This window comes from Felis catus, chromosome A1 (genome assembly GCF_018350175.1).
Source record: "Felis catus isolate Fca126 chromosome A1, F.catus_Fca126_mat1.0, whole genome shotgun sequence".
NCBI lineage: Eukaryota > Metazoa > Chordata > Mammalia > Carnivora > Felidae > Felis > Felis catus.
In genome coordinates, this window is record NC_058368.1 from 47,728,066 (window position 1) to 47,753,275 (window position 25,210).

General features: G+C 39.6%; 1 protein-coding gene across 2 annotated transcripts; it reads left to right on the forward strand.

The window, feature by feature from the left end:
- Positions 1-1,357: 1,357 nt before the first annotated feature.
- Positions 1,358-24,374, forward strand: KLF5 (Kruppel like factor 5). 2 transcript variants are annotated; one of them, XM_011280394.4, is made up of 4 exons: positions 1,358-1,516; positions 8,305-9,178; positions 10,188-10,247; positions 22,576-24,374. In XM_011280394.4, the coding sequence occupies exons 2-4, from the start codon at positions 8,317-8,319 to the stop codon at positions 22,752-22,754; spliced, it is 1,101 nt and encodes a 366-aa protein (XP_011278696.1). In that variant the 5' UTR covers positions 1,358-1,516; positions 8,305-8,316; the 3' UTR covers positions 22,755-24,374. The 2 variants fall into 2 exon arrangements, with proteins under 2 accessions (XP_011278696.1, XP_023107987.1); XM_023252219.2 differs by lacking the exon at positions 1,358-1,516 and adding an exon at positions 5,559-5,956.
- The last annotated feature ends 836 nt before the right edge of the window (positions 24,375-25,210 follow it).

The following is a 25,210-nucleotide window of genomic DNA, read 5'->3' on the forward strand; positions in this document are numbered from 1 at the left end:
GCTCTTAATTTTTTTCTGTGATATATTGTGGATTTTTTCTCATGTGACTAAATATTTTTTATGTTTATTTATTATTATTATTGTTTTTAAATTTTTTAATGTTTATTTATTTTTGACAGAAAGAGAGAGAGAGAGAGAGAGAGAGAGAGAGAGCATGAGAGGCGGAGGGGCAGAGAGAGAAGGAGACACAGAATCCGAAGCAGGCTCCAGGCTCTGAGCTGTCAGCACAGAACCCGACGTGGGGCTCGAACTCAGAGTACAAGATCATGACCTGAGCCAAAGTCAGAGGCTTAACTGACTGAGCCACCCAGGTGCCCCTATTATTTTTTAAAGAATTTATTTTGGGGGCGCCTGGGTGGCTCAGTCGGTTGAGCGTCCGACTTCGGCTTGGGTCATGATCTCACAGTCCGTGAGTTTGAGCCCCGGGTAGGCCTCTGTGTGGACAGCTCAGAGCCTGGAGGCTGCTTCAGATTCTGTGTCTCCCTCTCTCTCTGCCCCTCCCCTGCTCATGCTCTGTCTCTCTCTGTCTCAAAAGTAAATAAAAAACATTAAAAAAAGTTTAAAAAAAAAAATTTATTTTTAAGTAATCTCTACACTCACGTGGGGCTCAAACTTAGCCCTGAGATCAAGGTCACATGCTCTTCCTACTGAGCCTGTCAAGCACCCCAAAGGAACCAACTTGTGGTGGGGGTGATTTTCTCCACTATAAATATTTTTTAATAATGTGATTTCTGACAGCAGAACAACAGTCACTGCATGGGTATATTATTGAATTATTTTCCTGGTGTTGGTCACTTGGGATATTTCCAATTTTATTTGTTTTTATATATGTAATATGTAATATATATTTCCTAGAGGGGGAATTATCTGTCATTTTAAAGATTACTTCCATTTTAAAAAACATTCTTATTTACTTATTTATTTAAGTAAGCTCTGTGTCCAGTGTAGGGCTTGAACTCAAGACCCCGAGATCGAGGCTCACACACTCTACCTACTGAACCAGCCAGGAGCCCCAAGGTTGTTCCGTTTTTAGCCATCTTCATGCTCATTGTCAAATTGTCCTCCTCAAAAGTTATATGAGTTTACTTGACCATCACCAGTAGATAGAAGTCCTGAAGCGCCAGTATGGGTCTTAGCACTACACATTTCATTGACAAGTTAACCTCCAAAAGGGTACTGTGCAGTTCATTTGAGCATTCACTGTGCACGGCCCCACGGTAGGGCCATGACTGCTTTCGTCAGCACATGTGTAGCCATTGGCTCAAAACATCACTCATTGTGATGCTGGCGATGTGGCCTCCTTAGTGTTCCAAAAGATTGTTTGGTATGACGGCCTCACTTCAGGGTTTTTCTCTCACCTTTCCTATCATGTTTGGAGTCAGAATTCAAACACTGTACAGTTTGAGCTACAGTATGCCTGGCCTATAACTTGGTTCAAGGCATTTATATTTATGTCATTTTTGTCTGCTTATTATACTAACAAGGTGGAAAAAGCTATCCCAGTCCCTCCCACAAGGTAAAATTCTGGGTTTTAGTTTTGTGTGTGTGTGTCTATTACTAGACTTTTAAAAATAGGTTAGATAAATAACAGTACATTTAGGATTAAGTACACACAGAGTTTCATGAGATAGTTCGTAAAGAATATATTTAAATCCAAACTTAATATAAAATTTTATTTCTTGAGAACTGTGGTGGGAGATAGTGCAAAAGTAGACCATTAACTTTTTTCTTAAGATAACCTGTTAATTTATACACAAAAAAGGTATATTAATCCTATTTAAATTACATATTTTTTCAACAAAAGGGATGAAAAGGCCATCTTTTCTTGTGTCTGTTAACCTTTGAGTCAAAATGGTTGGAATTTTGACTCCTCTCAGTTGAAGCTGCCATCGACCGTGTCCTTTTCTCAATGACTTTTTATTTAATTTGAAGGGCGGCTTAAAACAGTTCCATTAATGAAAACATTAAAAGATTAAAAACGTGAAATGTTTCAGAGGACAATAATTTTGTTTTTTTATGTGTCTATTGATACAAATTCGAACACTTGGTAGGCTATCAATATCAAGAAAGTCATTTTAAATCGAATGATCTTACCCCAGAGAAGATTATACTCCCTTAGAAAAAAGGATTTTTTACTCATTCTCGTGCTTTTCCTGTAGTTCAATATCACTTGGTAATTTGATTCTGAATTTATGGAAATGGAATATTCCATGAATATTTTCCAAAGTGAATAAAATGTCTAAAATTGTCCTCATTTCAAGCTCTCCCTGACATTTTGGCTGAACAACTGAACACAGATACTTTTTTTTGCCGTGTCTTCTTATGAACGTTGCCCGAGTGATAGCTTCATATTTCTCTCATCTCATCATTCAGAAGCTATTTATCCATGTTTTTCCACTGCCTCCTTTAAGTCTCCTCCCTGCCCCCCCATCACTGAATGCCTGTTCAGCCCCCACACATTCAGGCGTATTTATTCCCGTAAAGATAGTGACACTTATGGTTTATTCTAAGACTAAATCTGTGTTGCCCAGTGACTAAGGACTTAAGCATGCACACTGCTTCTACGCTTACCCTCCTACCTAACTTGACGACTCAACTTTATTTTTTTCCCTCAGAATTTTCTGTTTTGGCACACTTCAGTTAACATACCACTGCCAGGCCACTAATTGATTTCTGAAACCTGACATTTGTTTTTTGTTTTCTCCTATCTTCCCTAATGGTACAGCACTACTAAGCAGGAAGGAATGCAAAGAACTAGAAAGTTCAAAGTAATTGAGGATCTGTCCATTCACCCTGTCTGGCGTCATGCCAATGTAGAACCTGGAACATTTGAAAAATATTTATCAAGTTTTAACCCTTTTTACTAAGGTTGATGAACCAGGTTTTCAGCGGTAGCATTTGTGTTAACAGCAAGGCAGCTTGGTTGAACATATTCCTTATAGGTTCAGAATCGCATGGCAAATGTCTCAGAAAAGGATTACTTTCTGATTTCTGTGCTATTGTACAGGGCTAAGCCAGTCATTTTCTGTGAGACTGCCGAGCCAGGCATTTGAGAGAAACCATTACTTAAAAGTGGCAGCCCTATGTTATGAATCCTTATGTCAGAAATGAAATTTAAATAAATGCTACTGGAGTTGAACAAAAAAAGATTGTATTCCACTTTTCTACCAAAAGTGTGTTGTGAACACAACAGTAGCTAGGTTTGTATCTGTATTCATTACGAAAAGTGGAAATTGAAAAAAATTAACAGGACTTCACAAATATTTTATTAAAAGCTTACCAAATGGCTGGGTTTTGTTTTGTTTTGCTATTGAGAAGGCATTTGTAAATGAAAGCATGTTAAAAAATGGTGTGAGATATACCAACATTTCCAGTAAAATAACTGGATTTTATGGCAGTGAAAACGTAGGTTGAGATAACAGGCCACTGATGCTCTGATAAAAAAGACAAAAGAAAATGTTTAGAGAGGCTTAGAGGCAAATTAAAATATAAATAGATACCAAATCGTATTGAACCTAAGTTAAAAAGAGTATGAAAGTTCTCTTAAGGCTTTATCACACTCAGTTTTGATCATGTTATCAGCATTATAACTAAACACCTTTCAATTTCAATTTTTAAAAAAAGTAATATTAAATCCCGAACCAATTCTGTAATGTTTCTAAGTTATTTAATTACATACCTGGGCTCAATATTAGAGAAAATCAGGACAGCTTTGGAAAGGTGAAGGTGTATACTATGGGACTGTTTGCTTAGAAAAAACTTGCAAAAACACTTATTAAATACTACTTTGGTGACACGAAAGTAGTCGTCAACCATTGTCTGGAAGAAGTGATCACAGCCATAAAAATGAATCATTTATTAGCAAGAAGGAAATGAAAAGGAGAAAAAATATTTTACAGCGTGATTTTGCTTTCTAATAATAGATTCCTCTAATATTTCATGTGTATATTATGTTTTTAATCTACACATTGAAATGAGATCCACACTTTTAGTAGGTGCACTCTTTGAACATTTTTCTAAAAACTCATTTTTGTTTGTTTGAAACTGTTATCCCGTGAAGTGTGAGTAGGCTATTGTATATGTAAAATTATCTCATGGCATAGTGTGCTGTCAACATATATACATATGTAGTGAAATACCAGGCATTTTTATTGCAGTTTATTGTTCCGGCTTCTCAATAAGTCAGATAAAATCACATACAAGACATTAAGGATTAGGAAAGTGTTTTCCTTAGGTGATTGTTGGCAAAACTTCACCTTCCCATTAGAATATAGTTAATGGATGGTAATATATTTGACTATTACTTTCCTACAAAATTGGATTCCCAGTTTTTAGAGCTGCTGCGTGTCTAATGTTTGTGGCTTCTTTGGTTATCTCTTCGTAGGAAAAGGTGCCACAGTGCTAGGTAAATGTGCTACGTTTTTGTTTGGTAAATATTAAACTGCATTTTTTTGAACATAAAGTGCTAGCAACAACAAGTCAAAGATGTAATCACTATTTAAATACATTTGATCTAGTCAGTCGTTAGTGCTTAAATTAGATTCCATGCTTCTGCTGGAATATTTACAAAAGCGTAAATATTAAAAACTTCAAAATCCCTATGGTCCATCCCCCTCCTCTCCATACACAGATACGAGGTAAAATGTGTATAAACTTCTTCTAACCGTTTAAATACTGTAGGGAAAAACAAGCTTTTATGCAAAGGCTTAAAAAAAAAAATACTTGCCATTACACCTTTTATTTAGGACATTCCGGATTTGCTTTGCTAAATGGACATATTCACTACTAAAGATACACAGAGACAAGGGCTGTTTTTAAATTTGTTTATCACACCGCCCCTAGTTTTCCGCTAAAGAAAAGTACATTTTGTATATTTAAAAATACACACTCATGAAATAAGTCTCTAAAACCCTTGGCGCCCCCACCTATCTGCCTTCTGGGTTTCAGCCTTTGAGTTTCAGGTCCTTGCACAACACCTAAGACGTGCAAAACTCTTTTTCTCCCTAATCCTGGCAGAGAACAGTCCGAGGAGATCTCCCTCCACGTCTCCACCCTAATTCCCTCTCTTCCTAGATTCCACTCGCTTCTCTCCTTTCCTCCGCCCCCGGCTCAGTCAGCCCAATCTGTCAGAGAAGTTGTGTACAAACTGCGCGGCCGCCCTGCGCGCGAAAGCTCGTGGCCCGAGAGGGCGGGTCAACCCGGCAAAGGCGGGGCCCTGGGCGAGCTTCCCTTTTCTCATAGGCTAGCCACTCCGGCCCGGCCGGCCTCGAGGCTTCGGGATTCGCCGCAACCCTGCCAATCAGGCTGGCTGGACCCGCCCCCCCGGAGTTGGGTAAAATAGAGGCGGGCGTCAAGTGTCAGTAGTCGCGGGGCAGGTACGCGCGCTCGCAGCTCGCTCGCGGAGACCGGCGGTGGCGGGAGTGGGCTCCGGCGAGTGAGAAAGCGCGGCGGGGCGGGGCGGGAGAAAGTGGCCGCCTGGAGGACGTTGGCGTTTACGCGTGGCGGAGCGGAAGAGTTTTGCTTTTCGTGCGCGCCTTCGAAAACCGCGCCTGCTGTTGGCTGAGGGGGTCCGCCCGGAGCCTCCCCTTCTCCGCCCGCGGCCCCGCGCCGAGCTCGCCGGCCCGAGTCAGCGTGGGCGAGGTGGGAAGCGCGCCCGACCCGCGTCCCGCGCCCGGAGTCGCCCCCTTGAGTGCCAATGGCCACGCGGGTGCTGACCATGAGCGCCCGCCTGGGACCCGTACCCCAGCCGCCGGCCCCGCAGGACGAGCCTGTGTTCGCGCAGCTCAAGCCCGTGCTGGGCGCCGCGAACCCGGCCCGCGACGCGGCGCTCTTCCCCGGCGAGGAGCTGAAGCACCCGCACCACCACCCGCAGGCGCAGTCTGCGCCCCCGCAGCCGCCGCAGCCGGCGCCGCCGCCCGCCGCGGGCCCGCGGCTGCCCCCCGAGGAGCTGGTCCAGGTAGGGATAGCCGCTCCCCTCCCTCCGCCCCCCTCCCGGAGCTCGGGCGTGTCCCGCCGCTGCGACGCGCGGGCGACAGGGGCCGCTCCAGGCTGGGGCGTGCGTCGGGGCGCTCCGGGAGCCGGAGCTGGGTGGGCAGCCCCTCCCCGCCCTGCTGTCCTGGCCTGGGCACTCACAGTCCGCAGGGACAAAGTGGGGGGACCGGAAGAGGGAGGGGTGTCCCAGATGAGTCTCCCCAGGCGGGTCGGTGCGAGGAAAGGGTAGAGGGGGACGGGTGCTCACATGCACCTTAGTGTGTCTTAGTTTGGGGGATGAGACCTCGCACCTCACGTCCAACCTTACTTAACTCCCGCCTTTCACCTTAAAGCCCCCCTCCCCCCCGCTCAGTGTCCTGCCCTCGGATGTCCCCCCCCCCCACCGTCGTCTCGGGTTAGGTGTAAACACGTAAATCGGGGTGCCGGAGAGAGGCGCCTCGGGGTGCTAGTTTCATGTCTCTTGGCTCAGCCTGCTTTAGAGGCGATCTCGGGGCTGCCTTTGGGAACCGAGAGTTAGAAAAGCTAAGGTCGTATTGGAGCGCTTATTTTTCCTTAAAAAGAAAGACCAAAAAAGACCGGGGGTGTTGTTTTCTTCATGTGCGCGTAAATTTCCTCCCAGAGCCGCGTTGAAAGCTGGCAGTTGGCTTTTACACTTGCCCGGCAGCCGAATTAGAGCAACCGCCTGTTTCTTTCGCCCACGCAGGGAGTCATATAGCCCAGAAAAAACTTCCCGGGACTTTTAGCCTGTCCCAAGGAAAAAAAAAAAAAAAATTGGAAACATACCCACATGCAAACAGCTGGAAGAGCTAAAATCAGAAACCACTAACCACCACGGGAGCGAAGTGCACGAAAGGGTTTAGTTCGGTTTATTTCGAGACGCTTCATTTAATAGCCCCTTGGTATATTGCGTATTTGCTGCCCAGCTCCTGCTCCGGGTGGGCTGCGAGCGTCGTCGTGCTGTGAACGGGCAGTGGCATTTGTCAGAGATGTGACTCACATGACTAGAGCGTTAATTTTTATTTTTAAATCGCGTGTATCTGGGAAACCCAGTCTGCATCCGCACCGAATGATACCGAGTCCGATATGAAACGCTTTTGAAATTAAGTAGTAGCATATATATATATATTTGTGTATGTGTATATATATGTATATAATGCCATGGTTAATAGTTCAGTTGGATGAGCCATTTAATTGGTGGATTTTTTTTCTCTCAAAATTTACCTTTCAATGTTGAAAGATTAAAATAAAAATGAACTTTGTTATGCTAGAATAGAAGATAGCTGTAAAAAGACTGGGTGAGACAAGCTGGATTATGTCCTTAAAAAATCACCACTTGGAACCGGTTTGGCTATTTCAGGTTTGTCACTTTTCTGCTTAAGAGACACCAAGAGGATGAGGGATGATTGAGCTTTTTACAGAGTAGGGGGGAATGTAACATTGGCCCACTGAGGAGGACGTGATAAATGTTTTGCTGATGACTGTGCTAGTGATACAGCAGCCTCTCCCCACCCACGGGCGCCTTAGCACCACTCTACCAAGGGAGTGATTTTCCCCTAGGTAATTAAAGATCTGTTTTAGATAGGGATATGAATAGGAACATTTCATTATCATATTAACCAATTACAGAATCTGCTGATTAAAATCAACATTTAGATCAAATGTTGAAAGTGAAGTTTTGTTCTTTCAGTGGATACGGTGTTTTGCTCAAGACTTCGTATTTAAGTTTCCAGTGACCTATAAATGAGAAAAGGCCCTGAAATAGCCAAGGAGTATGTTTTATATTAGCTATTTTAACAATATCTATCCAAACAAAACAGAACTTTGCAATATTATTTTTAAGGTTGGTTTGCTTAGGTTTTGTTAAACATACCTATATTAATATAAATATGGCACGAACAGAGTTGAGGTGGTTTGGCAATATTACAATACTGTACTTAAGTTGCAAACTCAATTGTAATGGGGCAGGGAACCCTGCTCGTATGTGAGTTATAAAAAAGTACACTTTATTAGTCATTAGAAAGGAACATGTTTTCTGTTTGCCTTTTTTTTTTTCCTTGATTTGCCTCTTTCACTTATTGTCCGGGGCTGATTGTGGGAGCGATTTTACCAAATACATGTTGTAGAGAATTTCATGAGGCTTTCCGTAAGCCAGTTCTTACACAACTGACAAATAAACCTGATATGTTTGTAGGCAACACCAAGGAGTGTGCCCTAGTACTTCTCACAGGTATTGTTGGGATTTTTGGTTAAGTTTGTCCTTACTCGGATGATGAATTAGGTGGATTATGCATGTTTGTATCTCTTCTTTTCTAGACACGATGTGAGATGGAGAAGTATCTGACACCTCAGCTTCCTCCAGTTTCTATAATTCCAGAGCATAAAAAGTATAGACGAGACAGTGCCTCAGTCGTAGACCAGTTCTTCACTGACAGTGAAGGGTTACCTTACAGTATCAACATGAACGTCTTCCTCCCTGACATCACTCACCTGAGAACTGGCCTCTACAAATCCCAGAGACCGTGCGTAACACACATCAAGACAGAACCTGTTACCATTTTCAGCCACCAGAGTGAAACGACCGCCCCTCCTCCGGCCCCGACCCAGGCCCTCCCTGAGTTCACCAGTATATTCAGCTCCCACCAGACCGCAGCTCCAGAGGTGAACAATATTTTCATCAAACAAGAACTTCCTACACCAGATCTTCATCTTTCTGTCCCTCCCCAGCAGGGCCACTTGTACCAGCTACTGAACACCCCGGATCTAGATATGCCCAGTTCTACAAACCAGACAGCAGTAATGGACACTCTTAATGTTTCTATGTCAGCCGCCATGGCAGGCCTTAACACACACACCTCTGCTGTTCCGCAGACTGCGATGAAACAATTCCAGGGCATGCCCCCTTGCACATACACAATGCCAAGTCAGTTTCTTCCACAGCAGGCCACTTACTTTCCCCCGTCACCACCAAGCTCAGAACCTGGAAGTCCAGATAGACAAGCAGAGATGCTCCAGAATTTGACCCCACCTCCATCCTATGCTGCTACAATTGCTTCTAAACTGGCAATTCACAATCCAAATTTACCGGCCACCCTGCCAGTTAACTCGCAAAGCATCCAGCCTGTCAGATACAATAGAAGGAGCAACCCTGATTTGGAGAAACGACGCATCCACTACTGCGATTACCCTGGTATGTGACTTTTTTACCTGGTTGAAGCATCAGTACGTATGCCTTGTGTGCACCTGTAACCTCAGGTTTTAAATTTACATAAGGTAGTGGTTGACACTGAAAAAATCACCTACTTTGTCCTTTTCCTATCTCAGTCTCTGTACTGTACCCTAGGATGTAACTGTTTGTCTGTTGCTTGTTTTTACGTATTAGGAAGTGGCTAGGATATTCTGGAAAAAAGTTACTTTGGACTTCTTTATTTTTAATATTAAACAAAATTTTGCATTTTGAGTTAGGCCAGAGTTCCTTTGTTTAAACACCTGAATTGGAATTTCAATTCTAAATTAAGTTCCCTGAAAAGAGATTAAGTTGAGAAAATAAAGCATGGTAATGAAGTGGGGAATGAATAGGCTGCTCTCATGATGGCAGTTTACAGGACTCTCTACAGAACTGATTTAAGGATGGTTCTGTTAGCATATGAGCGTACATTTGTTCTTGAATGAGATGTGGCCCAAAACATAAATTGATGATGGTAATGACTTTATCTACAAGTTGCTGGCATAAGCTAGTTTATGGTTAATACAGGGTATAATTTATTGACCATGGTACACAATACAGCATGATATACTAAATGAAAAAACAAGAAATGTAGTAGTACAGAAAACTGCAGTCATCTTGGATAATGGTTTAACATTGTCTGCTCTAGAGCCATTAAAAGTTTTTAAATCGCTGAAGTATATGTTACTAGTATAAAGCACCTACTGTAATATAAACAAAAATTTCCCATGTGTAGCTCACTTGATTATCTGCTCTTCCTGTTAAAGTGGTACATAAAGTAAATCACTTTATACCTTTAATAAGGTAACAGGGGAGCACTCTTGAAAACTTCTTTTAAAACTGACGCTTCAAATATCTTCTAGCATGAGAGATTTCTTCTTTAAAGCCAGATTTTAAACACTGAATCATCAAATGTAAAGATTTCAAAAGGATCTCCGAAATGACAAGCTGTTCTTTCTCGCCTTTATTTCAGGCTGCACAAAAGTTTATACAAAGTCTTCTCATTTAAAAGCTCACCTGAGGACTCATACTGGTATGTAATTTTCTTGTTAATTCTGTGAGTTGTGTAAATAGTGTAAGTGGTATTCATCCTTTTAAAAGCCAACACGTGTTTGATCTCTTCTTTCTTCTGTCAACTTTTATTTTTTAATGGCCTACCTTTTCAGCACTGGCTTGGCTCAGAATTCAGTTCCACGAAGAAAAGTCTGGTTCCAGGAAGGCTGATGTTCCCTTAGCAAGGCCTTGCCCTGTCACCTCACGCAGAATTAATTACCTGAAAACGTAAACAATGATGTTTACTAATGGATTTTAAAACTTTAATGGCACTGCTATTCCTGTCTTGAAGGAAAAAAATGTAACTCGTTTTCTTTCCTCCATAACAAAGCAGTCCATAAGCTATATAGTTCCGTATAGTTCCCTAAGCTATATTCAGTGCTAAAAACTTTTCCATTTAGCACGTGAAGCATAACTGCTTAATACGGTGTCTTTAATTTCACCTTTAACCTGAAGTTTTTGTTTAGCTTGTTTTCTGTGGTTGATGAATGAAAGGTAGGGCAGAAACTGCAGAGTATTAAAGCCAGGCAAAGATGGGGTCATGGTTTAAAAGTTCTTCTGCACCCTGTGCCAGCCCATATTTGAGGTATTTGGGACTGTGTCTTTATTCTGGCTTATATTTCATCCTTGTTTAGAATGTGCTCTTAAGCTTAGTCACTTTAATTTTATAAATGTTTGTTTTGTCGGGCCTATACAATCACTTTTAAGTGCTTTTTAATTTTTAAACTGTATTTTAGAACCCATTTTAGGACAAAACTACATGGCATGCTTAAAAAGCTTCCAAATACCCAAAATGTTTTCAAATATATAGGTGATTAACTATTTGTGGTTTTCTGAAAAGGCCAACCCTGAAGGAAAGAACTTATACAAAATGATTGTTATTTTGTTCTCTCAGTAAATTCAGCCTTACCTAAAGTTCAAAGAATAAGTTTGCTAATAAAAGCAATGACCTAGCAAAATGTTTTATTCCATCATTGCTATGGAAACCAAAGTATTCAACAGTTCCTTTGAATGGGTCGTTGGATTAGTGTGAGAGGACTTGAATCTCCCCAGGCTAGATGTTACTATGGAAATTGAGTTTTGATAAATGAAGTAGTTATCTCTAACTGCTGCATTAAAAAGTAAAAGCCTTTGAACAAAGGTCAGTGCTGAGATACAGGACTGGGAGGAATATGGCTGCAGACATTTTGTATGCATGTAAGGAAGTATTACTTGATATCTCAGTGATAAACGGTACTTATTAAAATCTAAATAGTGTTGGCAACAACTGTAGATTCCAGGACTTTCTGAGAAATTGCTTTTAAAGAAAAGACATCTCATGGTGTTTATCAATGAAATGAATGGGTTGTTTTGGCCTGAAGTTTTTAGATAGAGACAAGGTGATTATATAAAAGGGAAGACCCTACATAAGCAGCTCAGAGGAGAAATTATATTTATAGTTCAACAAATAGCCATCAAGCTTATAATAAACTCAGTCTGAAGTTTTCAAATGCAAATGATGGCCAAGAAAACATTCCATATAGAAATATTAAAATAGCCACTTATAGAATAAATATTATATTAGAGAAGGAAACATTGAAAATGAATTTTTATCTGGATTTTGATTCATGGGAAATGGAAATAAATTTGAGACATTTGAACTACTGTTTTTTTCTTCTTTGAAAGTCCTTGAAATGGGAGGTAGGAAGGAGGGAATGTGTTTTTCATGAGGTTAAAGTCTCCTAATAAAAGGAGTGCAATTGCATATCATGCTGTAATCAACTGCTTATTGCAGGGATGTAGTCCGAGCGTATCTGAATGGCCTTACAACCCTTGTCAGGGTTTAGTGCTCGGAATGCTTATAGCTGGGATTCTGGAACTTGACCTGCTGGCAAAGAAATTTAATAGCGAGCTGTCTTAACAATGCCCTTACTAATAAAATCAAACTAAAAAAGAGGACTCAGGCCTAGTTAGGGTCCCATGCTCACCTGATCATAAATGCGTGGCCATCGACATCTAATGAATGAGACCATGTAATCCAGTTTAATAAAGTTTTGTTTGATAGTTTCTCAAATGCCTTGGGGAGGGTTTGTAGTAGACTTGTTCATCTGGCTAAACCCGTTCTTGGGTAATCATAGAGCATTGAGGTTGTTTTCTCCTCATTTCTAGTTTCTAGACAATGTCTTTTAAAATTACCTGTGCTCTCATTGCATCCTCCCTGCCTTGCTTGTTTTTTAATGAATGTATCTGAAGCCAGAAAATTCTTGTTTTGTTTTTTTCTTCTTCCTTTTAAGGCCCTCGTCTTTCTGTCTTTCTTTCTGTCCTTCCTTCCTTCCTTCCTTCCTTCCTTCCTTCCTTCGTCTTTCTTTCTGTCTTTCTGTCTTTTTCTTTCTTTCTTTCTTTCTTTCTTTCTTTCTTTCTTTCCTTGCTTCCTTCTTTCCTTCCTTCCTTCCTTCCTTCCTTCCTTCCTTCCTTCCTTCCTTCCTTTTCTCTTTTCTTTTTAGTGTTTATATATTTTTGAGAGAGAGACAGAGTGCAAGCTGGGGAGGGGCAGAGGGAGAGGGAGACACAGAAGCCAAAACAGGCTCCTTGCTCTGAGCTGACAGCACAGAGCCCGACATGGGGCTCGAACTCACAAAATGTGAGATCATGACCTGAGCCAAAGTCATATGCTCAACCAACTGAGCCACCCAGGCGCCCCAAGGCCCGGGTATTTCTAAATAACTTATTTTATATAATACCTTTTGTGGGTTTTTTTGTTACACGCCCCCTGCTGCACCCCCCTCCCGACCCTGCCCTGGACAATTTCTTAGGAGATTTTTAAAATAGTCTATATGGGATAGATCTGGTATTTGATATAAAAATTACTTTTTAAATGATTGCCATTTTGCAGGCAGAATGTGAAAAGCACCATAGCATTTCTTTGGAATATAATTGTAATTGCTTTAAAATGTCAAGTTACCTTATGTTGTAAAAATGATTTAAGCAATTAAAACAAACTACATCTGAGTTCTATTTAATTACTTATTCTGGATTTTTAGACAGTAAATGCTTCTTAACTTGCAAATTGAACATAAGGAAAATGGTCTTTGCAAATCAAGACCTTTTTTATTTTTTTATTTTTTTTAATGTTTATTTTTGAGAGAGAGAGAGACAGACAGAGAACCAGAAGGGAAAAGGTAGAGACAGACACAGAATCCGAAGTGGGCTCCAGGCCCCGAGCTGACAGCAGAGAGCCTGACATGGGGCTTGAACTCACAAACTGCAAGATCATGACCCGAGCCAAAGTCAGACGCTATACTGACTGAGCCACCCAGGTGCCCCCAAACAAGACCTTTTTTAAAAAATTCAGGATGAAAGTAGAAGTTACCAGAAAAGACCCATAGCATTCAAGTTCTTCTGAGTTCACATACTTTGATTTCTGTATTCATAAAGAATATGTGAGTAATACAGAGGTGCATCTTTGCATGGTTACACAGTACCTGAAATGTACTTGCCTGTATTCTAGGGACTAGTTCTGTTTCATTTAAAAACATGTTATATGTACATATAACATACTTCCAGGTCTATAGAGGTAACCCTTATGGGGTTTGTGTTACTTGTAATGCATGTGTATTATATGGTGCCTCTGGTTCGAAATAATTATGGCTGCTTCTAGGCAAGTGTCAAGTGGTATATTGTACTTTTTAAAAGCATTTAAATGTGGGCATTCTACTGAAATTTGTAGATGCCTTTTGATGTATACATACATCAAGGGGCTATACCCATTGCCATCATTTAAAAGTTGCTTCTGACCACCTTTTAAAGAAAAGATTCACATATCACTTTGCCCTTACAAATCAGCATGATTGTTTAACTGACTCTTGAATCAAATAGAATAATCTGTAACCAGCAGGATAGTTGTTTCTGCTCATATACTTTGCTATCTTTAATTTCATAATGAAGATTTAAAGTAATTCCGAGCACAGGCTTGGGGCCAAAAAAGGTAAAATGTATAGGAAAAAAAATTAAGGCTGTAGGTACAAAGAAAAATTTGCAAGAAATTGAAAAATTTTCTGGTGACTGCTACTGGTTTATTGGTATGCCTATAAATATTGCTTTTACATCGAGTTTGGAAATTTCTTTGAAAATGGTGTTTATGGTTTAGTAAAAAGTGCTATTCTCCAAAGAAAAAAGTTCTGAAAAATTGTGAACTCAATACAGATGTTTGAAATCCTAGTGGCTTTTAGTCACATGTGTGGATATGTTCTGAACCCTAACGAATATGCTGCAGTGGTTGGGAAATTAGGGTATGGTAACATTTTTTAGATCATTTATCAGTCTCAGCTATCTGGAACAGGACAGAAAATGAGCAGTTGTACAGAGAAAGTCTTTGAGCAGCACCCAGGCTTGGCTCAGGTATCCCTTAGACCGAGACTGTATACATAGGCCTTTTCGTGGGCACCAAATCTCAGAACGGCTTGCCAAGAGTCGACAAGAAAAGGACAATTGGAAGCACCCCCACAAAAGAAAATGGAAACCTACAATAACATAGGAACACAAACTGGGCTCAGTGAAGCATGGTACTGTCCGTACTGCATTTTACAGTGGGCTGTGTTTGGGGTGCTTTGTTTAATTAAGAAAGAATTCCACAGTAAGTTTTGGAAAGATTTTTAGCCCAAGCCTCATTTTAAGGGGGTAATCCCTATGTTGTGTCTCACCTGCTTGTGTGGAACACTTTATTTCCTAATGACATTTATGTTAAGGTGTTACTGTGTATACTTTAAAGCTATAATCTCTGCCCCAGATGATTTTAGTTTCAGTTTAGGTACTAAAAAGCCCTGATGTAAAACTTTAATTTTCTATTCTACACAGGTCTTTATTCTACACTTATTATCTATTTAATGTATTAGGTATAGATTTGCATCTAAAAATATCGACAAGGTTGACAATAATTTTCATTTGTGGTATTTTGCGACTAAAAGAAACATTCAAAATGTTCCAAACACGAGTTACTCTCTTTTTGTGGAATTGTGGAAGGGAGTGAAAGGCTTTAACAAACATATAGGAACAATTTCACTTCCTTAGAAAATTATTTAGAGCTAAAATCAGCACTAAGTCTCTCTCCCTCTTCCTGTAGGTAGCTAGTTAGATCCGATAGATGGCCTTAATTGACATCATACAGTTTGGATCTAGAGATCAGTACGTTGGTGTGTAACCTGGTAACCTGTGTTGTTAGAGGTGGAAAAGTTGTGCAGGATGAAATTATTTAGTATCCAATGGATTTTTTGAGTCTGTATTTGAAAAATATGCAGGAAAAAGTGTCACATTTAGCTTGTGTCAGATGTTACTAGTTAAAATTCTTAAATTATTTTTATTTGCAGCTTTGAGATTTATTTTCTATATTGATGGTTTCAAGCTTATATAAGAAAAGTAGTGGCTTAAGAGGCTTGCTAGTTTAGACCCCTGGAAAGGTATTTATGAGTGTGAAAGCTTAGAAACAATTTCTTTTTAATGACTCACTGGGAAGATTAAACTTTGCTTCTAGGACTTGTTCTTTCATCTGAAAAACATTTACATAGGAAATTGATTAAGCATTGTTTTGAGATGATAAAGCTTATCGAAGGTTAAGAAGTAAAATTTGATTAAGCAAACATTTTGACTGATCTTGTGGAGAATCCAAAGAGAATCTTTTCTTCCCTTTTGTTCTTATAAACTAGTGGGAGGAGATAGTTCATAAGCAGGTTAAATGGAATTGCTGAAGCTGAGATAGAAATAATCAGCTGTGAAGGTAGAATGTAATTTTTTTTAAGTAATAATTTAATCATCCAAGATTTTTACACCAGTAGATATTTTTAGTTCTATAGAATGTAGTAGCTGTTTACTTGATGACCTACATTTTTTTCTGGTGGAAGATTAGAAACAAAGTATTGTCCTACTTTAGTAAAAGTATCACTGTAGCAGCATTCCTATTCTGTCAGCTTGTATTATTTATATTCAAGGATCTTTAACTCTGATTAGGGGGAGTTAAACTCTTTTAGAAGAAGTATATCTCAGGTAACTTCCATTAAAAAATATCTAGGCAGCAGAATGTTTCTTTTTGACTGCTTTATAAATAAAAACCTTTAAGAGCTGGGAGAATTCTTAAGGTAACCATAGTGCCAACTAGAGAAGAGAATATCTAGTACTCCTTCGGTGCTAGAAAAATGAAAATACAGAAGTTTTCTATTTTGGTTGAAAAAGAAAAGGTAAACCCTTTTCACAGGTTTTTTAAAAATTCAGTTTGGGTTCTTATTACAAGAAAGTGAATCTGAGTGTTGTCTTTTTATCAAACTCAAGAACTGGTATTTCATTAACACTATTAATGAGGAAGGATTTTTCCATTGTTTTTGTCAGGAACCCTTAGGAGAAGTGGCAGAAACTTAGGAGCCCAGAGATTCACTCAGTAAGGAGACAGACTGCAAATGTATCCCCATCCTGTCCCCCTTTGGGTTTGGCAGGTCACTGTTCTTTGGCCCCAGTAGTCCCTTTGCTGTTTGACCAGCAGTAGGAGCTTCACAACTGCTTAGTTTTTCATCAAATCTAGTCCAATTCTGTCAAAGAAAACTTGTTTATGTAGAGTTTGTTTATTCTTCTACACTTTATGTGATGGATAATAAATGGACCCTGTGCTTAGTGGATTCTGAACATGTCCTGCCTAAAAGCATGGTTCTCACCTAGGCATACATTTAGTGAGATTGTCCTCAGCGGTTCTAGGCAGAACAGAACCAGGAAAAGCCCTGCTCAAAGTAGAGGGGAAAGAGACAATCTGGTAGACTCACACCAGATCCTCTCCTGTCTCTTATGCCTTCCCTCCTTTTTGTTAATGGAAATATCAGAGTTGGTCAGACTTGGGCCCGTCGTGATTGTTCCAAAGATGCCTATGAGAAGTGTGGCATTGCAGCTGGAATAGAAGATCCTCTCTGCCCTAGAGGAACTTCCAAAGCTAGTTTAGGAGGCAAAACACAGCTGTTTGAACCCTCTTACACAGATATATGTATAAGTGCAAATGAGGCATTCAAAACAAATGTAAGTGGTGATGGGGATAGATAGAAGTGGAATGATCTCTCCTGGACTGTTCAGAGGTTTTCTGGAAGGGTTAAGATGAATCAGATTATAAGGAAAGGGGTAAATGTGTGAACTGACCGCAAATTGACTGGCAGGGAGAAGGGAATTTCTTAATTTTAATATCCTTTAATCAGTTTCCTAAAAGTGGATAGATTATTGACAGGGATACTATATCTAGTAAATACTAGATGCATTTCGCAAACACAAATAATACTAATCTCTGAAGTGAACTGTTTACCCTTCTGTTCCAAGTGTAGGAGATGTGCTACAGTGAGCTTTAATAAAAAGATTTTTTTAAATGGAAAATTACTGGCAAAGATATATGAAAACATGAATTAACGAGCCCAAATCATCCTACCTTATCTTTTTTAGATATTGAATATTTTCCCCATGAATTTAATATTGTGATTGTTTCCTCTTTTTTGAATAATTTTTTTAATGTTTGTGTATTTTTGAGAGAGAGAGAAAGAGAGAGACAGAGTGTGAGCAAGGGAGGGGCAGAGAGAGAGGGGGTGACACAATCTGAAGCAGGCTCTGGGCTCCAAGCTGTCAGCACAGAGCCCGATGCGGGGCTCAAACTCACAAACTGTGAGATCGTGACCTGAGCTGAAGGCCGCTTAACCAACTGAGCCACCCAGGAGCCCGTTTCCTCTTTTTTAACTTGTACTAGAATATATATAGACTGTTTCAGACTAAATTCTTTAAGTGTCTAATAATATTAAGTTGCATAAAAACATTTTCCTTCTGAAATAGGAGCTGATTTGAACTTTTAAGAACTACATTCTAAGAATTAAGATTAAGAAAAAAGATTAAATACAGACTATTGAAATAATTTATTCCACTTTGCATTGTTTTGTTTCTCAGAATGGGAAATGGATTTTAAGTTCTTTGAGTTCAGAGACTGTTTTTGTTTTTGTTTTTGTTTTTAACAGGAGAAAATCAAAAGATTAAGTCCTATTTGTTTTTTTTCAAGTCATTTAGTACAAGCTACACTCTCATTTACTAAACATTGATTTTAATCCTGATGGGTTTTAGTCTCTATCAGATAATAGTTGATAGATAGAATTATTTTTAGTTACCAGGAAGGAGACCAGATGTGCAAATTTGCTGTAACAAACTTTTTTTTAAACATTTTATTTATTTTTGAGACAGGGAGAGACAGAGCATGAACAGGGGAGGGTCAGAGAGAGGGAGACACAGAATCCGAAACAGGTGCCAGGCTCTGAGCTGGCAGCACAGAGCCCGACACGGGGCTCAAACTCCGGGACCGTGAGATCATGACCTGAGCCGAAGTCGGGCGCTTAACCGACTGAGCCACCCAGGTGCCCCGCTGTAACAAACTTTTTAAAAAGTTACCTAAAGTAGCCATTCTGAGAAATATTTCCATTTGTGATATATTTCTTTTGTTAGAGTCTGTGTGGAACATTCTAGGGAAAGGCCTTGGTATGAATCTATTGAATATGTTCAGCAGAGCAGAGAAACCTCCCATTCTGTTGTGGCAGGTTCCAAAGTCCTATTTTATCTGTTTATCAGAGGAAAAAAAATATGATTTTTTTTTTAGTCCATCGCTGAAGATTTCAAATACGCTGTAAACATGTTCTGCGAACCCCTTGAAATTTGTTTAGCCTGGGGTAAAGGGAAACCATCATTAGGTGATATTTGGGCATTGTCAGAACAGTTTGTGAGACCCCCACTGATCCTGAAAGGTGGGCCTCCACTGAGGGCTGGCTCAGCCAGAGTTATGCCTTGTGCTCACCTTCTGCAGCTGAAGGCCTGCTCTGAGTCCATTAAGCCATTCCTTGACTGACCTTCTCAAGTGGCTCTAGAATCTTTAAATAAATTTGAACAATATGTATTCCTTAAATTGTTCGTGTAGAGTGTATTGGTGTTTATTCCTGGAGGATTTAAGTAGGACAGTAAGGAAAAGAGGTAGGCCCAGATTCCTAATCTGGAACGCATTGTGTCACTTCTTACCTCATGGAGTTATTGTGACGATTGAGTGACATAATGAGAAATACCCGACTCTGGAGTTTGCACTCAAGCGGTGTTTGTGCCCGTTCCCTACTTTTACTGGTCATGCTTTTGCTTAACATTTTTATGAAATACATTGATTGGCTTCATCAGTCCAGATGATAGAGTATGCATGTTTAACTTGAACAATTTTTAAGAAGTTTAGGGATTCCTAGCAAAACACTCCTAGGTAATTTTAAAATAGCATGAGAAGATACTGTTTTTGAGATAAAGTTGAAGCTTGTTTTCCATGCTGTTCAAACTTGTCACTTTTTTCTTTTTGCCTTTGGAAAGTTTCACATTAGCAGCATGACAACTTAAAAATACAGTTGATGTTGAAAGAGCTTAACTAAATATTTTAAATTGGTGGTATTGGAAAGAGATTCTGTAAAAATCCAATTAAACCTTTGAAAGCTCTATCCTGTTGAAATAACTTAAAGGAAGTCAGTTTGGTTTCCCAGAAGTACTGTGCATAGTGTTTCTGGCTGAGGAAGAAAGGCCCGCATCTACTATTTGGCCAGAAATTGGGTACCAGCTTCCTCTATGATGTTTGACTTGAGCAGTGTTGACATTTGAACAAATCCCATAGAAACTGCCCCAAGTGGGGAATAGTTGTTCTTGCTTTTAGAGTAAAGACTTGGCCCCATAACTAATGTCCCAGACACTGGTAGTATTCTTGGCTGAATAATCTATAGATGTGCATACATTGAGAGCAAAACCCCAAATGTTTTAGGAACTTTAATGGCTACCGTTTTTCAACCAATCAGTAAAGTAAACTTTAAAAAATATTGGTGCAGTTTATTGCTTCATAGCCAATAAAAATAGTGAACAAAAAGAGTCTAGTGTCCCTTGTTTCTTAAATAAACTCTGAAAATTCAGTTCTCTTGCGATTTAATTATTAAATGCAAAAGACTAGAATGATTTCTTTTAAAATTAGGGCACTTTAGGAATTTTTTTCCTTGCCTCAGACATCAGAAATAGCTTTCTCTTTCCATTAAGTGACAGTGAAGTATTTCACCAACATGTTTGTTTTTGTGATTTATTTTTCAAGAGGAACAAAAATAAACGCTTGTGCAAAAAGTTATTTTTTACTGTTTGATTTACATCTACAAGAGTGATAGCTAGATTTACTCCTAGTATTAAGACATTTGTGTTTCATACAGGATACATGTGAATATAAGTTGAGAGGAAAGTGGTTTATTATGTTACTTAAAAGGTTGGAGTGTATCAGATTAAGTTCTTAGAATTTATAATGAGAAAAAACTGTAGGAATTGAGACTTGTATTTTTTAAATGGATGTAAACAAAACAGGGAGTTCAACTAAGTATTTGTGTCCTGGTTCAGAGGAGAGGGGAGAGGAAAGGAGGGTTGGGGATGTCTGCCATAGGAGTTGAAAGAAAAATCTCCTGTGAAGTAATAGGTACGAATTTCAAAGGACTATTCTGGCCCTTCCTTTCTTCTTTGTCCTTAGGATTTTGTTTGAGTCAGAGTAGTTATCATGACAGCAAAAATATATTAACCACAAGCTGTGGAAATCTCGGTTGATGTGGACAATGTCTTTTAAAATTTGGACTCAGTTGAGTAATCTTACAGCTTCCTGAATGTGATACTGCTAAATCAAGACAGAAAGGTTGTTGGGCTTCATTGTGGTACTAAGGTGACTCTGAGGTTCTTCCCTTTCACAAGAAAAACATGTTTTAAGGAATTGAGGAGTTTGACCATTCAGTTTTAGAAGGTATCCATATAAAACTGAGCAGTAAGGGGCGCCTGGGTGGCTCAATCAGTTAAGTGTCCGGCTTCGGCTCAGGTCATGATCTCACGGTCATGCTGACAGCTGACAGCTCAGAGCCTGGAGCCTGCTTCAGATTCTGTATTTCCCCCTCTCTCTCTGCCCCTCCCCTGCTCTCTCTCTCTCGCTCTCTCTCAAAAATAAATAAACATTAAAAAAAAAACTGAGCAGTAAGCCAACAGTAGTACTTTAATAAGCAAACGTATGTCACAAACTCTCATCTTAAACGAGCAAATTCCTAGAAAATTCTAACAAAATGAAACATAAATATAGGAACTTACTAGTTAATGCTCAGTGAAACATTTTTAGGTTTTGGGGATTTATTTAGGGAAATACATGATCTTAGTTAAATAAGGTTAATTGATTCTTACACTGGGAGTTGAGACTACATTATCAATGTTAAGTGGATTTGAAAGATTAACAACAAGCACACTTCAGACAACTTTAAGAATATTACAGAGGGATTGTGGCTTATGTATCAGTTTACTAAAATAAAGAGTGCTGTGAAAGAATAGGTAGATTGAATGATTAGAGACTTTTAAAATACTATCATGCATGTAAGCTCCGTGAGGCCAGGCATTTTTGTTTTGTTGACCATTGTAACCCAAACACTCGGGACAGTGCCCGGCATATAACAGACACTGGGCAGATACGTGCATTTTTCAGCGAATGTCAGAATTACTACAGTTTCATGATTCTTCACCAAAGGGAAGTTATCAGTATCAGGCTTTCTGATCTGGTTGAAGAATTTATTAAATATCAAATGCATAAAGCTTCAACACCATTCAACTTCAGTGTTATTTTACTAGCTTTGTTTTGCTTTCATCTGACAAAAACAGGAAGACCGTGAATGTGTGTGTGCTAGAGTGAGTTTCCAAGAGTGAGTGCCCATTAGCAGCCCATTTTGGAGGCCCCGTGTTCAAAGGAGCTGACTAGTTTATGTGAAGTTCATTCGGGGCTAATTTAGAAACATTTAGGTTCACAGTTGTAGTACGTTTAGTTCCTCGTATGGCTGATTTGAGGAGCTTTGAAATTTATTCCTCCCTCGGCCCATCTTACAGCTATTAGTCCTGTACAAATTTAATTTGAGTTTGTTGGTGTAGAAACTGAAATCGCACAGCAAAGATACAGCCCCCCCCCCCCCTCCCCATCTCGTCATCTCGTGGCTTTGCATGTGCGGGCACAGTACATACCGGTGAGCACCCACTCATCTTGCACGTGTAGAGTCGCCATTTTGCCATCCCGCAGAGGTACTGCAGACACTTCCTTCCTAGCAAACAGGGACTCGCCTCGCTCGAGGCCTTGAGGAAGTTTAGGTCGTGATGGAACTCATGAACTTCCCGACTGGACCACGGTTCTTAAAAGCAGTTCCTTCTCTACGATTCCTTGTCTACGATGTTTGTCTTGCAAGCAGGCCGCCTCACCTCTTGGTCCCCTGTCACAGGTGAAAAGCCGTACAAGTGCACCTGGGAGGGCTGTGACTGGAGGTTCGCGCGCTCGGACGAGCTGACCCGCCACTACCGGAAGCACACCGGGGCCAAGCCGTTCCAGTGCGGGGTGTGCAACCGCAGCTTCTCGCGCTCCGACCACCTGGCCCTGCACATGAAGAGGCACCAGAACTGAGCCCCGCCGCGGACCGCCGTGCCTATGCAATTCACACTGACGCTGTGCAGTTCATTTGGCAAAGTTTCAAACGACAAACCTAACTACGTATATAAAAAGAAAAAGAAAACAAAAAACTGGAAATGTATATTTTGTATATTTGACGAAACAGGGAATACATTGTATGAATACCAAAGTGTTTGGTCCTTTTAAGAATCTGGAATGCTTGCTGTAATGTATATGGCTTTACTCAAGCAGATCTCATCTCATGACAGGCAGCCACATCTCAGCGTGGGCAGGGGGGTGGGGGTTGCAGGGTGTGTTTGCAGTGTTTTTACCTAAGCACCATCATTTAATGTGACAGTGTTTAGTAAACAAGTCGGTTGGCAGGCACAGGAAGAAGGCTGGGTTGTATGTCAAGATTTTACTTGACATCGAGTAGGGTTTTTTTTCAATATTAGGTAATTCCTTAGAGGTGCGCACCCCAGCGTACCTGGCGATTCACAAATAGCCATTGAACAAATGTGGGTTTTTTTGTTTTTATATGAGTTGCCTCTATTTGCTATCCGAAATTTTGTAAATATGCAAATCAGCTTTGTAGGTTTATTACAAGTTTTCTAAGATTCTTTTGGGGGAAAATCATAAATAAATCTGTTTGAAAATAAACCATGAATACATTTACAGTTAGAATTTGTGGTAAGTTACCTCTTGAAACCTTACCAAATTCATTTCTTTCGGAGGAAGAAATAATCATTCAAATAAACTTAAAGCAGATTCCATGCACTGATTAAAATAGGGTTGTTTATTTTAAATATGAAAGACATTTTATATGAATTGTGAACTCAAGAGCGCAAAGATACGATACACAAAAGTCAAACCTCTTACAATAAGCTAAACACAGTATCGTTTTAGAAAAAGAAGGACTTATGTAGCTCTCACATGGCGTTGTTGGATTTACGATACAGTTTTCATATCCTGAGATGTTTGCTCGTGCAGTACTGTGGTTAAATGCCAATTTATGTGGATTTTGCATGTAATATACAGTGAGACACAGTAATTTTACCTAAATTACAGTGCAGTTTAGTTATTAATCATTGTTAATACTGACTCAGTGTCTGCCTTTAATTATAAGTGACATGTAGAAAACTTAAGGAAACAAGTGCTACATATATGCAATGTAATAGAAATGTGATGCTGATGCTGTTAACCAAAGGGCAGAATAAATAAGCAAAATGCCAAAAGGGGTCTTAATTGAAATGAGAATTTAATTTTGTTTTTAAAATATTGTTTATCTTTATTTATTTTGTGGTAATATAGTAAGTTTTTTTAGAAAATTTTCATAACTTGATAAATTATAGTTTTGTTTGTTAGAAGAGTTGCTCTTAAAACGTGTAAATAGATGACAAACGGTGTAAATATTTTGTAAGGCTTCAAAATGTTTATACGTGGAAACATGCCTACATAAAAAGCATAAATTGGTTGCTGTTTTGCTTCTTTTCCCCTCTTATTTTTGTATTGTGGTCATTTCCTATGCAAATAACGGAGCAAACAGCTGTATAGTTGTAGAATTTTTTGAGAGAATGAGATGTTTATATATTAACGACAATTTTTTTTTGGAAAATAAAAAGTGCCTAAAAGATTCATGTCGTGCCTTCCTTCTTCACCCATAATAGCAAAAAAAGCAAATTCCATTCCCAAAACTATTGAAAAGGCTCTGTCTTATCAGGGCAATAAAATACCAATAAAAACCCGATTCCCACATTGAGCCAAAGCTACCTTTGTTTAAGACAAAAGAAACGGATTTGTTTTAAAAGTATGATTACAAGTGTGAAGGGAGATAAGGTTCGTGAATGCTGATTTTTTTTGGTCACTACACAGACACATACTGCATTAATCTCAAGATCAGTAGCTGAAAACTGTAGAGGTAACTTGCATTTGCTGGTTTTATTGTCGGGAAAATAAAACAAGAATGGGGCTTTTAACCTTTTTTTTCCTTTTTAGAAGAGAAAATGATCACTGGAAGTTTATTTAATCCAGTAGCAACAAGCACACCAAGGGCTTGGTTTTTAATACCATCCTTGAATAAAAAGAAATGGGGCTTCTTAGAAATGGCTGGTTCTAGGACTAGGTTAGGAAATGGACCAAATGTTCCTGGAGCATCTTCCAGCACCAGAAAGTAAGGAAGTCATTGAAATCTCACAATATAAAGAAGGAATGAGTTGTAACCCAAAGGATAAAATAGCCACCAGCTCATACTGAAGTAAATGATTGATTAAATAGGAAACAAATCTGCAGAATCCCAATCAATTTTTGTAGGTACTTTACCCTCAGAGGTAGAGCATGACTCCCCACTCCTTAAGTGTGTGTTGCACAGTAGGCAATGTGGCCTGGAGGGGAGACGAATAACTGTGCAGCGGCAGAAACCCGCCCAACCCCCTCAGGCTGGTGGTCAAGGTCCACCTCGACAGTGATGAATC

Bases quoted from the DNA above. Each gene is read 5' to 3' on its own strand.
- KLF5 (XM_023252219.2), top strand. From the start codon at position 5,696: ATGGCCACGCGGGTGCTGACCATGAGCGCCCGCCTGGGACCCGTACCC. The intron at 9,179-10,187 runs GTATGTGACTTT...CCTTTATTTCAG, and splicing joins CCACTACTGCGATTACCCTG to GCTGCACAAAAGTTTATACA. The intron at 10,248-22,575 runs GTATGTAATTTT...CCCCTGTCACAG, and splicing joins TCACCTGAGGACTCATACTG to GTGAAAAGCCGTACAAGTGC.